Source organism: Trachymyrmex septentrionalis, unplaced genomic scaffold, assembly GCF_001594115.1.
Source record: "Trachymyrmex septentrionalis isolate Tsep2-gDNA-1 unplaced genomic scaffold, Tsep1.0 scaffold19, whole genome shotgun sequence".
NCBI lineage: Eukaryota > Metazoa > Arthropoda > Insecta > Hymenoptera > Formicidae > Trachymyrmex > Trachymyrmex septentrionalis.
Window position 1 is genome coordinate 4,561,245 of NW_017305071.1, and position 18,534 is coordinate 4,579,778.

Sequence of the window (18,534 nt, forward strand, 5' to 3'; positions counted from 1 at the left end):
TGAACATGACTGATTTTTTTCGCACTTTCGCAGCATGACGTACGAAACGAGACGCGTTTTTTTTTCGGGGAGAGAAATGAAAGATACAACAAAGTGCGTTGCCACTGTATTTTTCACGACGACTTTTCTGGCTCGTTGCCATGTTTATGCTCGACTTTTCAGACGGTTGCAATCTTTTTTGGTTGTCGGCGAATCCCGCGAACAGCTGGCAATAACTTATGTAATGACGACTGAGTCCCTCTACTGGTTTATTAAACTCTCGTGAGAGCAGCTGCGAATTACTTTTTTTCTGCCAATGCGAATGTCACTTGAAATTAAGTGACACATGTCACTTTATTTATTGCAAAATAGAAATGCCAATTATCTCTTGTGTTGATACAAAACAACTCTTTCTTCATTGCACAAAAGCGATCTTCCACAATTCGAAACAAGTATCTGCGTACCATTTTCGTAAAAGTCGATAAAATTAAAAAATAAATAGTTTTTTCGAATTCATTCTTGGCAAAAAATTTGATAGATTTTTATGAAAATGTAATAAATTGATGTTTCTACAAATTATAAATAAATTTGAATAAAAAATGAATACTTTGAAACATTTTAATATTTATTAGCTTCTTTCAGCATTAATTCAATTTTTTTTATATTTCAGTATTTATGGAATATTTATTTCTATTTTAGCATTAATATTATTATTTTTATTGTATTATTTTAAAATTTATATACAGTTTACTGAATATTTATTTTGTAGAACATATTAATTATTCAGTCTATAAATTTTTTGTATTTTTAAACTTGTTATTTTGCTGTTTGACTTAACATAATTTATTAAAGATGCTTCATATTTCTAGTTATATTCGTATCAATATTACTAAATTTATGGTATACGAGTACATGTTGATCTTATTGACCACATTAATTTAGTTGTTATGAGGATCGGAAGTTCGTGAATACGAAAAGAATTATAGAATACTTTCCAAGTATAGAATACAGTTTCCTAGCAAGACTCACGGCTGCATCGTTCTCTTTGCAATGTTGTATTTAGGTCTCGTTATATTTAGAATAGTTTTCTCGTAATAGAAAAGCATTTATCTCGTCTGGTTCGGCCTCATTAATGCGTCTTTCACGCTTCATTATTTTTCATTTACCGCACTAAGATGGACACATCGTTAATAATAGCTTTGTGTGCATTAATGGTTTCATGAAATAATTGACAGTTGAATTTTTTTTAGATTTTTCGGATATAATTCTTGAACTATTCTATATATGGCAATTTTTAGATATATCTAAAAAAATCTATTTTTTCCTTAATAAGTATAATTTTCGATAAACTGTTTTTTTTTTATTATTGAAAATTTAAAGAATGTGCAATTGTCTGAGGACACATCTAGGAATTTTTCCGGTAAGCAATTAGAAGGCACGGGACACGTGGGGTTGCGTTGTTAAATTGAATAATAGATAGCTCATGGCACGAGCGACGATCGTTCTCATTAAGCAGATGCCCCACGGCCGTTGCAGCGACATTAATATCAATATATCTCACGAAAGAGAGGAAGAAAGAGAAGATGTTGACGCTGATACACGCGGTGGTGGCGTTTTGCTCTTCCACGTGTGAGAAGCGAACGAAAGCTACCGCGGCTCGTGTTTGAAATAGTCATAGAAGGAAGAGTCGAAAATTTGTGTAGACCGCGATCATTTCCTACGAGGTCTATAGTATATTAATCATCCTGTCACATTAGAAATACACAGCTACTCGTAATTTGAGATTTGCACAGATACACAAAAAGAACAATTTTGCTGAAATATTTACAAATGTAGGTTAGTTTTACAAATCTAAAAATAACTTTATTACCATCAAAATAATTACGCAGAAAATTCAAGCATGATTTTCAATGCTGCAAAAAGTTTTGACATGCTTAAAAGTAATAATCAATTTTATAATCTTGTGTAATTTTTTTCGTGATAGTACAAATTTTTTTTTCAAATCTGTATCTATTATAGCTAAATTTTTAGATATTTTCTCTACCATATTCGCATCTTTTTAATAATAATAATAATTATTAACTAACTTTATTCCGTTATATACTTTTTATCGCTTTTATCGAAAGAATATTATTCAATATATATTTATCCGTGCCAAACATAAATGAAAATCGTGTAAAATTTGGAAATACTCTCTTACTCATAAAATTGTATTTTTTATTTAAAATTAAATGTTTTATTCGCGCAATTAAATACGTCTTTTTGGGGAGGGAATTAATCCGATTCATGCTCTGATCCCATTCAGTCGCCTTAACGTGCGGTAAGACGGCCGGAGCCGATTTTTTTCTCGATGAGTCTGGAGAAAGAACGTCTCGTTCTCTCGCGCGCGTGCACGCGAAGACGCGAAGAAGCGTCGTAAAAGCGACTTCGTCATAAGAGAGGCATAAAAGATTCATTTTGCTGGAGAGGTGACCCCGCCGACCCGGCATCCGCTCTCCCGTCTCCGTGGGCGGCACTCTCGGATCTTTTCCCTCTGCACCTTCTCTCTTTCAGTTTCTCTGGTCCTCTCCGTTCCTTGTCCTCGTCCAGATATATTAACCAGTGCCGTCCGCGAGAATTTTAATATTAAGAATTTCTAATAATATTTATAAGATTCGGCATTTCATTATTGTCAACATTAGCATTTTGTCCCTACTTGGAATGTATGAAATACCTTAAATTCATAAACTTTATTATGAAATTAAATTAACCAATTAACCTTTACTTTATCTCCCGAAAAGTCATTTACGTACAAAAACGTTTTGTATTGTATGTCCCAGAATATATCTGTTTTATTTTTGTACAAAACTTGTCCCATATAGAATACAAATTTGCATGTTTTTTTATCATCTTTCGAAAAAGATAATATTGAATAACTACAATATTATAATATTATTTTGAGGTTAGCGTCTGAATTTTGTTTCTGCTTGTGGACCAGTCTTTGAGATTCCTTTCCTTTATTATTTATTCTCGCGCTGAGCACGTACAAAAAACAGGTTGAGGGAAGGAGTGGATCTTGTTAAGACAATCAAGCGGTTGGTCATTAAGTGTAACTTGCATTAAATTGCCGAGAGTTAGGAGATAGAATGCTGTTTTCATACGACGCTTTCGGAGAAATTTACATTTATCTGTTACCTCGTCTTGGTCCGAGTTTTGTCTTAATGATAATTTAAGAGTGTTCGTTTAGCCTGTAATTTGCTCTCCATTTGCACTTGCTTTTATATAATATAATTAATGAGGGAAATATTAGCGAAAATTTGTGTACCTATGAAAAGAGAATTAGTCGGTATATGATTAATATTATAAAAGCTTTCGTAATTTAAAAGACCTTATTAAAGAGACGCGGAGATCTGATTACAGAGTCTGTAATATAGACACGATTATTGTATTACTTTATTTATCGTTTAAAGGGACGTATCACTGATACGTCTTCGAAAATCTAACGGATCGCTTTATACTACTTAACACTTTTTCTTCATAAAAGCTACCGCTCTTTGTCAGACCGGATGCATTTAATCTGCGGCTATAATACGATGAGACGAAGTTAGGGACCAGCTCGCCTAACAATACGTATCATTCACATTTGAGGATTAGTGCAATTGCAGTCGTGGTGAATTCCGGAGCACTGAAGCATTCCGGAAATGAATGAGAAATCCAGTAATCGTGACTTATTGCTACAATTCTTACTGATAAGTGCATTTACGTGAGACGCGCAAGAGCGTTTCAAAATTTTCGTACGCAATTATCTTGATCCTCATTAAATATATTATACATAAATACTGTATTTTAGCGTTATCCAATCGTTTTGGCACTTGATTCAATCTTTGTGAGCATAATGAAGAGAGAGCTATTTCGAGCAATAGTTCTATCTATAAGGCAATTAATATCCATGTTCGATATTACTTGGACAAGCGGAACAACATAATAACTCTTCACAGCGATAAAATCTAAAATTATCACGACGGAGTAATATTAATAGTAGCGGTTATATTGCAAAAAGTTGAAATGTCATTTTTTTTTAAAGGTCACTTACAGCTTGTCTTAAAAGAGCGCCATAAAAAAAGATTGCGTCTCCCGAGATAGGCACGTGTTCTTTTTTTTTTTTTTTTTACCAATTATTCATTTCGATTTCGAAAAGCGAATCTGTCTTGTAAGTTTGCATAGTTATATGACCACTCACGTACATCGGGCACAGGTATAGTCTTGTTGAGATGTAAACCAGACTGGCCGGTCACCACGGCGTCGAATATCGCCTTCACGATGTAGTCTAGCTATCGAATCGTATTTCTGTTGTCGTAGAAATGTCACGCAAATCGCATGTAACGCGACACGCGCGCGCCTCTTTGGCTCCGAAGAGAAAATGTCATTTCTGAGTCATCGGTTTTAAAAAAAGAAAAAAAAAAAAGATGCTACCGGTAATAATATCCATGTTTTGTAGCGCGCTGTGTTGTTTACTCAAGCAGTTCCGCAAATATTACGTACATGAAATGCGTGTGTGCTTATACGATAATTAGAAAGCAGAATTTTATTATTCCATAGTTTACTAAGTCGTTTTTACAATCTTTAAGGTCGATTATCAATATAATTTAATACCACAAACACGACATTTTTATGTATTGTAGAAGATTTTACTCATAACTTTTTATTTTATATAATTAATACATTTTTTTTTAAATAAACAACTTGGTTCAAACTTTTATTTATATCGATTTTCGAAGGGATATTGCAAACGTTTTGCGTAAATTCATGCTTAGTGCATGAGAATATTATCGAAGAGACTTTTAATTATAATAATTCCTTTTTAATAGGTACGTGCTTGCACGGCATCTTTTTTACTGGCACGATTACGAAGTCCTTTTTGTAAGAATGAGAAGTTCATATTAAAACATCCCGTTAAACCGTTTGCGGTTGCAGCTGGTGTTTGGATCATTTAACTTTACGACAATTGCATGTGTATAACGGAAAGCGGTCGATTTGTCGTAGGATTTCAAAGTAGAATTGTTGAAGGAATTCAGGTATTGCCTTCACCGGCGTCGTCTTTGCGTATTTATCTCTGAATGCATAATATTGAAGCTTTTGAAAACCTATATATGATATGATTTTAGAATGTGACAGTTCAAGGACATTTTGTCGGATTTAATATTTTTTCTCCAGTTGCAATATCTCGCAGGATTTTTTAAGGCGAAAGATTTATGTAGTTTATTTTTAGCAGTCAATATGTGACGAAACATTCATAATAATATATTTAAAGTTTATAAAATATACTTGACAATGGAATAATTATCATTATCTATGTATACATTTAATTGATAATATTACATTGCAAATTAAAAACTAATATTCGCTGAAGATATATAATTTGCACTATTAGTGAAATATTATATTTTTATTTTAGTATTTCATATTACATTTTTCTTTTCTAAATTTAGATTTTATTGCATCTATTTCATTATGTCTTCAATTATTTTACTTGTACAATTGACAGTTACAAAAAATTCATGGACGCTATTTCGAAGGAATTTTTTTGCATCGTTTATTATATCTGCAACCGGTGTTATAAACGTAGAACGACAGTAAAAGATGTAAATTAATAAAAAAAAAAAAAAAGATAATTGACTTACGTCCTTGCGGATGGAAGAATCATTTAGCGGTGTGCTATCTCGCACTTTGTAAGGAACTAACGATCTTACAGGTACTAGTTACAAGGATTAGCATTCTAATACGCTCACATGACCCGTTTTGTATACTTTTTCTTCTATTATAATATTTATCGGCCTTCCAGAGGAGCTATGGTTTCTTTTACTTAATCACGTACTGACATTTAGATAAAAATAGAAAAACAAGATTCATTGCTAGAAGAAATTAAATTGAATTTTACGATCATCATTACAAAAGCAGTAATTTACAACATTTTTATTTTCGTATGTCCTTCTTTATTATTATATAACTATCGACAATAACAATTGAAGAAAATCCGCTCTTTAAAGTAATGATATGTTTATTTATAATATATTATTGGAAAATTGATTTTTTTAATTTTCTGGTCTATTAAATTTCTTTTTTTATTCTGAATTTTTCTTTTACAAAAAGGAGCGGAAATTATATATATTTTTAAACTTAGAGAAATGATAATTTTCTTACTTTGAAGATGATAGTCTTGATTTTCTTACTTCCGTGAACTCTCGAATTATCTTATCTTTCTCTGTAAACAAAAATTAGGCATACTCCGCAAAACTGCGAATCACGTTTCTTCCAAGTGTTTCGTTACATGTGCGCCGTAAATACGGCAGCGAATCTCTAATGTAGGCGGGCACGATCGCGATCGCGATCGCGCGGTCATTTGCATTGAGTCGAGTTTACAAGATCTCGTTTCTTGCTCGTTTTCCCTTGCTCGCTTTCCTCTTCCTGCACCGTCTCCCGTGCACATTTTTATTGACGCACCTCGCAGACTCGCAGGTTGATAATCCGCCTCGGGTGGCGCCATTCCTGATTAGCGATGCCCACGCATTTTCCTCGTCTTCGTCTTTCTTTCTTACCGCCCTGTCTTTTTTCCCCTCTGTTTCTTCTTTCCAATAAATATACGACACATTTGGTAAATAATGTTACAACCTTTATTTCGCCGCGTTTGTTATTCGCAATTAAAGGAACAAGCCCAATAATGAGCTTCGTCGAAATGTAATTATAATTATCTTTTAAATATTAATCAGTGTACACTTCTGTTTTCTTTTTCCTTTATGCTTTGTATTGATTTCGAATAGAATAAATATAAAAGATAGCGAATGTGAAATTTTTATTTCCATTAAACAGATTTATTATTTTAAAAATCAGATAAAATCAGTGCGAAAATTTGCAATTATAATAAAAAATGTTAAAGCTTATATTACTTTAAAATATGATTTTTTGCCGTTGTTTAATAAAAGTAATAGCATTATTTTTGCATTAAAATACATTTTATTAATATATTTCTTATTCAGATATGTATATTTTATGCGCCAATTTCACAGATAAATGATAAAATCGTTCGATGATTGTCGATTGCGATAATCAGTTACGAAGAAAGACGGAAAATAAGCGCTTTCTATCGCCGATATAATCTATTTAATTTCTGGCCATCGCGATATCTAATCGGTAGAGGACACGGCGAGCATAGGACATGTCGGGATTCGTGATTAAAAGAGGTCCAATGTATCTCGTCTCGCCTATTCATATTGTAATTCGATACACGACGATCGTGTGACTAAAGGAACACTGTCTTTTTTTCTCTGTTTCAGGTGAGTGCTCCGTTTAATTTTCATGTAAATCGCCGGCAGACTGAATCTCCGCTATTTTTTTTTCTCCGGAGATCCTTTGTCCTGAATGTTGCGAATATTGCCGTCTGGGTTTGTACAAACACGTATCTTTAGCGAACATTGACCGGATCTATGCATTGTGGGTCGGCTTATCGAACTTGAATAAATTTTTAAAAAGACAAGAAGGCTTTTTGTTGCGGAATCTGAAGTAACTTTTATTTTATATAACACTAATTATAATTATAACATAAAATATAATGCAGTTGACATTTGGTATCAGTTTGTTGTGCTGATTACGTGCATATAAATGTAGGTATTAATATTAACTTGTAATTTAGTGAGAACTGCGCTGTACTTAATATGTGAGAGCCACTGGGCATTCACTATGGTGTCTGGTCGTTATAACGGTGCAGCAATAGTGCAATATCCCCAGTATTGTCATGTACGCACAATATGACGACACGCAAGACGAGATGGGCATTCGACTTTCGCATTCGACGCATTCACCGCTCGTGAAACCGCGAGCGATGAGTCACGGTGATGCACTCCGCATGCATCCGCGCCCCTTCGGGAGGAGTGCATCATGAATTTCTCGAGCATTTTTTTCTGCATCTCATCTTCTCGATCGATAATTGCCATCCGATATCTCTTGTTATGCACATAACTTCGAACCTGGATTCATATATGTAATAAAAAAAATATAGTCTATCATCGTAAGGGAAACTTGAAAGAATCGCTCTAATAGAATATTTCACAAGAGAACCTATCGGAGGTATCCTTTATCGATTTTGATGGGTTTTGAACGTGTTGTGGAGCATAAAAAAAATTAGACCTACATTTTTTATGTGCTTATTTCAAATCTATTCAAATATTAGGCCTATATTTTTTATCTGTTCAGTTAGCGATCGAAACAATCTCTCGAAATTAACAGATTTTTTTCTCTTCAACAAATACCTTCGGGATTATGAAAAATATACGAAAGAATGTTTTACGTAAAAATTTTATTGTATTTTATTTTCATAACCGTACTTACGTTTCTCCGAAAATGAAATTCATTATTTTCGAGAGTTTGTTTATTCGATCCTTTAACCTTGAGATAAGCAGATATAAAAAATTTGTGTCTAAAATTTTTTTGTGCTTTACAACATATAAAATTCATCAAAAGCGGTGAGGATCAGTTCCAACAATTTCCTCGTCGTTCTCTCGTCAGTTATTTCTTCGTCAGTCATTTCCTTGTACCCTCTAAAGAATAAATGACAAAAAAAAAATACAAAATATTACGAAAGAGACTAAAGTAAGATGCATCACACGATTGTAAATATTCTCGAGCCAGCAGTAAGTCATGTCTCGCAGAATCAATCAGGCGTACGAGCGTGCATGCTTGCACGCACGCACTCACGCACGTACGCACGCATCGTCGCCAAAACACGCGAGTGTAGATACGCAACAGTCTGAGTCTACTGACCTATAGGCGTGATGGGGAGTTCGGGGACTATTCTTCTCTTTCTTTCTCTTTTTTTCTCCTGTTTGCGGGGCCTAGCCGTGCTCGCACTGTTGGAATTCCTTCGTGACTCACCGGCATTCGTCGCCGAGGTTGCCTTGGCCCCCGGCTATGGGAATCCATGGTGCCCGTAGTCTCGTTCGCGTTTCCATGCACGATGTCGCGCACGAGCGGGATATGAATCATCGCGACCGAATTTCTGCTCCTTTGATATCATCGTCCTTCCCGACGCCTCTTTTGGAAACCGATCATCATCGAAGCGATCCCCTTCTTGCATACGATATAAAAAACGGGTCCTGCTATCGCCTTTATTTTAAATTTTACTTTCAAATTTTATTTCTAACTTCACGTGAGTATAACGTGATCAAAATAAAATCCTTTTTTTTTGTTTTATTTTATTTAAATTCTTTGCAGAATTTATATACATATAAGCGAGCGAGAGTCGTAAATAAATTTATCAGTATTATTGAAAATAAGAAGATAATCGCTATAGATTCTTCTCTATGAAAAATATTTTTTGGATATGCGAATGTAAAATATGTTTCAGATAGTTTCATATTTTCCAATATACAGCTAACATAATTATTAAAAATATAAAAATAATTGTAGATTTTTATTTTCCAAAAATATTTCTGCGAAACATATATTTTGGAATAATCCCCAAATATTTTCAGATTGTTTTCACAATATTTCTAAGAGTTTTTCGAAGAGTATATTTTTAAAGCATATGTTTTGGAAATATATATATATATTTTTTCGCAGAAACGATATCAGGAGAATGTGGCTACATTCTTGCTAATTTCTCTTTTCTTCGAAAGCTGGTGACGAAAGGAGGTAATCGACCTTTTTCTGAAGTTTGTGGCAGAAGGATGTTGAATGACCGCACGCATTGCGTGCTCTTGATAACACACAATACGATATAAACGTACGTCTCTTTCAGTATCGTAACGAGCAACCTTGAACTTCCTGCTCGAATGATTCACGTCTTTCATTCATCCACTCGTTCATTCAAGTTTGCTTCAATCGCTTCGAACGATTTAATATGGATATACAGGATGTGCTTCAAAATAATTTCCAAAATGGAAATTATTTTGAAGCATAGAGATCTTTATCTTTGAAAAATATTCTAAAGATTCTGCAATACATATTCTTTACTAAAATTTATTTTTCTAAAGAAGATTTAAAAAGACAATAGTTTGTTGTAAAACTTTTAGTAGTCTTTACAAAAATTTTAGGGAAAAATTTTGAACTGTTATAAATTCTAATATGTTATACCGATTTCTGGATAATGATATATTTATTTATTTCTGGTTTCTGTGTGTGTGTGTGTGTGTGTGTGTTATCAATGAATACTCTTTATACACATATAATATGAGTATACAATGATATAAGTTTCTTAGATTTAATCAGCAAAGTATTAAGAAATTATATGTAAATTACATGAGCAGAGCTGCAAAGAGTGTTCTTAATGCTTCAATTAATTTGAAATTAGCTCGTTACTTTAGCATAGGCATTACTTTGCTGTAATAATTCACGCTATTCATTTGCATATTTAGAAAATAACTACGAATTTCTGTAATATTTATATAACAGATCGCGTGAATATCACGATTTAACACAACATAATTTTTATGATTGATTCGTCAGTGAATAATTAGCGAATGATTTTGCCGCGTTTGTATGACATAATGCGTATTTTCAGTGTATTTGCATAACAAATGCACTGCGATTGCAATGAATTTTTCGCGTGATAGCTAGATAACAGAAAGAGAGAGAGAGAGAGAGAGAGGGGGGGGAGGGGGAGAGGGAGGCTACCGAGATGAATCATTCATCTCCCGTTCTGCAACTGCCTCCTTGAGTATGTGATGGTATTCCGGAGGTGCGCGCGTTGTGACTCATCGATCTGACAACTCGTGTGATCATCTGCGCGCAGGTTGAAATTCTTACAGCTGACCTACGTTCTCGAAGAAGAAACTTAAGAATCGCGAGAGGGAAGAAGAGAGAGAACGTATACTTTGTGAAATCGTGATGATTAAAAGGCTTAAAAAATATTTTAACATTTGATATAAATAAAAGCGATTTATACAGCTATTTCTGATCTTACTTTATAAAGGTAACGATAATATTAATAATATCACTTAAAAGTCGGTAACCACTAAGCGATATGTCCAAGCTTTCTGAAATATGATATTTAATATTTAATGAGATATCTATTTAAAGTATAAATGATTCTTCCAAACGCAAATATTCGAGATTAATGCGCGATGCGTTATCGCCAAGAACGGCAATTAGGGTAATCAAGTCGCTCGAAGTGGCGAAGTGATTAACGAAAAATGTCTAATGACTCACTCGATCTTTCTCGCCCGCGTCTCGCATACGCTCGCAATTCCTGCACGCTAACGAGCTTCGCGCGAAGACGGATCATCTTTTTCCACGGAGGAGCAGCCGCGTTCGCCGTAAATAGCGACACGAATGAAAATATTATTCGCTTTCTCATGCTCGCGCGTCTGCCTTATCGCCGCGAAGAAAACCACGTGTGTAAGTACCCTCCGATAAGGAGTTGTGAATCATCGCAAGCCTTGCGATGAGATAGAGTTACGCGTGCGACCGGTTATGAGACTCGTTTTGTATCATTATGTCGTTGCTCAATTGTACGCGACTCGATTAGGTTATCACTTATGAAATTATACTTAAAAATGTACGAACCTTGAAAGCAACGTAAAATATAAAGTATATAAAATGTAAAAATATCGAAATAATTTATTAATATAAGTAATAATGCATTTAATAAAATTAATACAAAATATAATTAATGATATTATTGATTACAAATCGCAACGAAATTTTCGTTGCCAAGCATTTTCGTTACGTTGCTAAAATAATACATTATTTTCGCGAAGCGGTGTTCGCCGAGCATTTCAGTTTAGTTGCAAGACGCGTTGCACTGGTCAATTGAAGTGTATCTCGATTTAGACGCAACGCATCTAGAGGAGCAATGTGCACCGGCTAGAAAGTTGATGTGGTTTTAAGTCTGCACAACAGACACGTGCATTGGTTAAATTAGGTTTTTGCGAGAGGCCCTGCCGAGCACGTACGAAACTAATTTATCGGATTTTGCGCAGTTACTCTTCTCTCTCTTTCTTCAAATCCATCGTTTTTATTCATATTTTAATTTCTCATTTGTTTTTACATAGATTATTTATTCTCTTTGTTAATCACTTACTGCACATGCCATTTATTTTTGTGTTGTGTATAATATATTATTAGCGGGGACGCGGAGAACAGGAACACAGCTGTGGTTTTCATTTGCGAAAGCAGGGGGAAAGCGTATACTTTTACGACCATAAGAGCATTCGTGTCGACCGGTGCGGTGCATCGGAGATAATTATCCGGCCGAGAATGAAAATTCTCGGGGCAGTAATCGCCTCGTGCGCGGCGGTGGTAAAAGGAAAACCAGGAACATCCTTGAATCTCTGCAGTTATGTCCGGCATCCTAATAGAACAGGCCTGCTTGCCTGTAAGAACTTTAGATCGGCGAGAGGAGAGGTTCGATGTACCGAACGCTATGCGAAACATTCGAACCAATCGAAGCTAAGAAGCTACACTCTGATTATCTCTCTCTTTCTGTTTCTTAGATTCTTTAATCTTCCGCTCTTCTCACGCGGATATTTAAATCGCTGTTTGGCTCTATACATAGATATAGAATCGTTAAATCAATTCAGGCAGTCGAGATGCACGAGATGTTTACAGTTGCTTCTGGCTAATTTAAAAAATAAATGTAATTTCTTTTATTGTTACATTAACATTTGATATAAATAATTCTTGAGGAATAATTGACTCATTTTTCAAATGTTCATAATTAATCTAATAATTTATTTAATATTTCATTTTTTAATTATTACAATTATATAAATTATTATAAAATTATTTAAATTATTTCGAAAATTTTCAAATAAATTATTTTTTATTTATTCGACAGTGAAAACTATTAATTTATTTATAAAGTAAGTTTGTAAAACTAATTTTTAATTTATACGTACAGTTAGTCTTTAATCTTCAAGTTCTACAAAGATGTTGACCATGTACATAGATATTTATTGATCGATAACATAAATACGAGAGATCAAAAACGGAGTACTCAATATTTCCGGAAGTGACGAATTCCACTTCATAGATGAGTCGATTCTATTTCTGAGAGACCTAATTTTGTTTTCGTTCGCTTAAGCTAAGGTGTATCTTCGTTACGATTTTGACAGTACTGGAAACTGCTTCTTAGTAGACTAACATCAGTTGAGTAACCGGCAATTTACGACTTCCCAGAGATCATGCTTTGACAAGAATCGTCGCATCCTTGACTCGCAAAAGTGAGTCACTAGACCGAGTCGTGGTGATTGTATCACATTTGTTATTCGTCTTCCTCGAGTTCCCAAGTTCAAGGCTTCAACTTGTCTGAATTGTTATCGTGAATAGCTTACAAGTCTCAATATAAGTTTCTATGAATATTTATACAAATGATAAAGAAATAACGTGTCTTAAAAATAAAAGTTTATTTTTCCTACTGTTATTTATTATAAAACGCAAAATATTATATATCACGAATTTTACAAAAAACAATATTTGCATTTTTTAATTAATTATCGACGTTAATACATAATTAATAACGCGAAATTAATTTGAATCGAAGACAAATGAATATTCTGTATGATAAATTTAACACATGTTTAAATTGATCACATATTTTAAATGCTAATTTTTTTATCCAACTTCCGAATTATAAACAAAAGGAAGCACATAATTCTCTCTAAATTAATCTCCATGCAGAACAATTTTAAACAAATCCTCCATTTTAAACAAATAGAAAATATTATTCAAGAAAATTCCACAAAAAGTTGCGAAAGATTTTTCAATTGACAATAAAACGCAAAATTAACATTACAGCAGCAGTTGCATCATCGATGATGCATCTTACACTGACGAACCTGCTTTTATCCGTCCAATTCAGCGGCATGTAGTAGTACGATTGCAATTACATCATCAGTCGAATGAATGGACCCGTGGCAACTTGTAATTCCGGCTAAGAGGAAACAGCGCGGGTCGTGAATGCGCCGGGAATGATTTACATGGCTTTATATGGCGAGAGATTACGTGCCGCTATCGATTCAAGACGAACGATATCGATTACGTCGACGACGACGTAAACGTGTGCAAAAATAACCACCGAATGATAATTAATCCGCGCGATTCCAGGTATCCGACAACAACGAAGGCATGATTAACGAAGTGCCGTGTAGCGATGCCATATCAGGAATCGTACAAGAGCCGCGTTTAAAGCGTCTCAATGTAAGTTATGCCTCGATATAAACTACGACTTAAAATTTTTATAAAGAAGAGATACATGAAAAAACAAATTAATGAAGATATGTATATCAGATCTATAAAACAAGTAAGAGTGAAGAGTAGAAACCACTGAAATTTATATCCGCATTTTTAAGCCGGATTGTAAAAAAAAAACTGTATAATTGTAGAAAAATATAAGTCATTAGAAAAAATAATGACGTAGAAAAAGATTGACAATGAGTTAAAAAATGTTACTTCATGAATTAGAAACATTTTTTTAAAAACTTCTCTCTTCTTTAGAAAACAAATATTATAACTCACTTCCGGACTCTTTATCGAGTTTGAGAAGCATTTGAAAGATTTCAGCAAAATCGCTGTACATTTGCCCGTATTTATACACCGAATACCTATCTCGAGAATGTCGTCATTCTATTCTCTTCCTCGGTCACAAGCATGGTGAATCATTGCGCACGTATGATTCGCGGAAGATAGTGCTTATTACATGCACCCGCTATTGCAAGGATCCCCTCCATTAAACGACGTGTTCAGGCAAATTCACGGTCTATCTAAAATGCAAATCTTACAATTGATAAATTGATTACAGTAGTGATCCCAGAGTAATAGTTACGTCATCGGCTAACGAAAGAAGGAAGTTACTCATCCAAATAAAGTTCAAAATAAATATAAAAGAAAAATTTGTTATTAACTTTACACTCTCTTTTTCTCTCTCTCTCTCTCTCTCTCTCTCTCTCTTTCTCTCTTTCTCTATCTGAATATATAAGTATAATAATGCTAACATTAAGAGAGAGAAAATTATCAAAGAAATTATACATGATTACATTGACATAAATATAATTTTCTCAAACTCTTAAAAAACTGAGCTTGTACGCAAATTTTTCTCTTTAATTTTATAGCCCTTGTTCTTATCAATTTCCTCTACAATTTTCTCTGTAAGTAATTGAAGATGTAAAAGGTGTCTCTTGTTTGAATTTGCTACCGCCATGCGATTCTTACTTCGAGTGACACTTTGCCTTTCCTTCGCGACTACTTCAATCCCTACTCTCCTTCTTCCCCTCCTCCATTTCCTTGTGCAGCCAGCTGATTCCTTACCATCACCATCGTAACGATACGGCGGCGATGTCTTCCTCATTATATCGTAAGATATAATGTCAGTAGACGCGCCGACTCCGTTGACAGTAAATGCGTGAATCATCGAGTCGATGATATGATATCAAGAGATCGCGGCGGCAAATCGACAGTACATCCGTGAGTTTCGTGCAGTGAACAACGTTACTTTCAGGAAAAACTCTCTCGCGATTTTATCGAAGGTGTTGGCACCTAACAGAATTTTATCATCTTTCCTCTTATTTTCAATGAAGTAATTAAATGCTTAGGAAATAATATAACAATATAAATGAGAATTATATAGTAGTAGAGACATGTTAAAATAGTAACAATTGATTAATGTATAAGTGAATAATGTTTAAATATTATATAAACTCGTTTGTAAGGAAGTACATAAAGGAAAGTGACAGTTACACAGTGTGATTTATCAAGATTGACTCGACAATTAGTTTTAATGTCAACAATATCTGTAATCGCGGTAGAATTAAAAAGCGACAGAGTTATTTCGATAGACTTTACAAACGTGACCTCGCGTGTCGCGATAATCGCATGAAAATGTGCATCTCATCGTTGTCGAGCTAAAAGAAAAAAAAAACAAACAGAAATTCACGAGACAAAGAGGAAAATGTATTTTCAATGCGTTTACAAGTATTCTCATGCACGCGAGTCGTCGTTTATGGCACCGACTGCTACGTGACTTCCTCACGGAAATAAAACGAACATTTCGATTCCCTTCGATTGTGTGGAGTCTGCTCAATTGTACTATAAGTCTTTTAAAATTACGTGGCCGAATTTTTACGATATTTATTATAACCTCTATTACAGATAGATAATACATATATTTGTAATAAAATCACGAGATTGCGAAAAATAAGGTATACTTAATAATAATACTGTTGTTCACCAACAATAAATACAAATAATGTAATTAGTGGAAAATAATTTATAGAAATTATTATTTATAGTAATTTATTTTAGTATTCTACGAAATCAAGAATATTATTTTTTGTAATGGTCATATTTTTATTGCATTTTCTTTAATTTAGCAATTGAATCGATTATAAAAAATAAAATAATTGCTCTTATCTATGATAATATACTTTGTAACATAATTTTCTATGCCGAAAGAATTTATAAATGCGTAACTTGGAATAACATATTATTTTTACGTTATTTAGTATAAATTTGATAAATTTCATCTCGACGTTCGTCGGCACTGCATACTATCACACGGGAATTTGCTCACGGCAATTATAGATTAGTTCTTCGAAGCACTTGAGAAAACGTTTGGTGCGCGTGTTTGCAGCTTACTCGCATTGCGGGAATTCTTTATTCGCGTAAATAAGCCGATGTATTTAAACAGCTGTCGTGACGAATTATTGTTACGCTAAAACCTAAATATCGAACTCTATAATGATACACTCAGAAAAGAACATAGTGATGGCAACTATAAAAGTGACAGGTGTACAAGTTTTGTCCACGATACGTGGAATTAATGTACATAAATACATTGAATAAATTATTGTATAATTGTAATAACTCTGAAACAGTTTATTCAATTATGTGCATTAATTCTACATATGAAATGACACTTGTATAGTCGCCATCTTTATACATAGTTTGCAATTACTATGTTTTTTTCTCTAAGTGTAGTATGGAGTTATTTCCAGTTCAAAAATTTTCAATTTTGAAAAAACATTCCAATATAAATTATTAATTTCCTATCAAACTATTTCGTTTCTTTTTACATCGTGGTTTTTTACAGCTTATGCAGAAATATGTTTTCTTCAATTTCTGGAATGTTGTTCTTTCAGAGATTAATCATATGTTACTCAAACACGGAACTAGTTCACTAGTTCATAACATTCTTATCGACGGTCTTTTCTCGCGTTTCGATAAAGTCATATCGCTTCAAAAGTTCAATCGAACACATTCTCGTAATTTTTGACTTTGGTCCGACAAAGATTCCGAGAAATTACAGATATTCGAGTCGAGCTAAATCGATAACACGTCCTATAGGACAACATCTTATCATCACTCGTTCTTAAATTGTAGTGCAAAGATCATTCTATATGTTGATCTTGTGCCGTGGGAAACTTGCCTGATACTATTTCTTTGCGTCAATGCCATTCAATATTTATAGAACGCGACAAGATGAAGTGTTAATTAATTATACATTTCACTTACTAAAAATTAAGACTGAAGATACACACACATACACATTTGATATCAATTTTATGTTATATTTGAGATTTATATAACAGATTTATATTTCAATTTTTTTTTCTAATTTTTTTTATTTTACCTTATTTCTTGTTTACTTTATTATTATATAGTTATTCGAATTATTGTATTTCATTTTACTTTGCAACTCTTTTTATTTTAACTTGTGCGCTTTCCTTTATTTTCTTCTATCATAATTTGTAGTTTAATAATAATTGAAAGAGAGAATCAAACGCGATTAAATAAAGTCTGAATGTGGATTAGGTATTTAAATATGATAAAATATACAAATATAAATGTACCTGTACAGATAAATTTATTCAGGTTTGACAATAAACGTCAACAATCGTGAGCATTCGCGCGAGGACATTGCAGAGTGTGACGTGAACTTTCTTGGGTGTTATATTTCATAGAGAAAGAACCGAGAGTGTTCGTTGTATATGATTTTATGAATGAGCGTCGATAGAGGATTAAACATGCTACACAAGCATGGAAGCAGGTCACACGGCGCCGTGTATAAAGGCAGAGGCGCTTTTCTAAAATCCGTAAGTCGCCAAGCAAGCTTATTGTATCTCGCACTTTTATTATCCGATATATTCATCCGCCGAGATTTTTTCAAGCGAAAACTGACAAATTCTACGACATATACATAGAATGGACTGAGCATCGCCAAACCTGCTGTAGAATGAGAGTTTGTCTCCTACTAAAATTAATTTTTTACCAACAATTGGAGACTTTGAAGACACCATCGATATTTTAATTGTGAATTTTGATAACTAAATTTAAATCTATAAATATAAGTAAAATTCAACCCAACTTGTATGATTGTAGAAATTATTAAAGCTTAGCTTTGACAAGTATATCAGAATTTTTTCGATTTTTTAGAAAATACAGAACAATGTAAAATTTGTTTTGTTTCTCGAAGATCTTCCTTGTTGATGCGAGAATTAAAATTCATGTTAAGCCGGCGGATCTATAAAGAGTTAAATAATTCTCAATGAGATGCTAATTAGAGATACAAAATAGACTTTTATATATATA

General features: G+C 33.6%; 1 protein-coding gene across 6 annotated transcripts in view; it reads left to right on the forward strand.

The window, feature by feature from the left end:
* Positions 1-18,534, forward strand: part of LOC108746931 (sterile alpha and TIR motif-containing protein 1) — a 100,778-nt gene that overhangs the window by 45,497 nt on the left and 36,747 nt on the right. Inside the window, exons 1-2 of one of the 6 annotated variants that reach the window (XM_018484049.1) lie at positions 15,435-15,473; positions 17,818-18,038. The exons of 3 other annotated variants lie outside the window; for them this stretch is intronic. In XM_018484049.1, coding sequence (XP_018339551.1) covers positions 17,946-18,038 — 93 coding nt within the window. In that variant the 5' untranslated portion in view covers positions 15,435-15,473; positions 17,818-17,945. Of the gene's footprint in view, positions 1-15,434; positions 15,474-17,817; positions 18,039-18,534 lie in introns of those variants that run through there. 2 more of the 6 variants (XM_018484056.1, XM_018484050.1) reach the window with 2 other exon arrangements.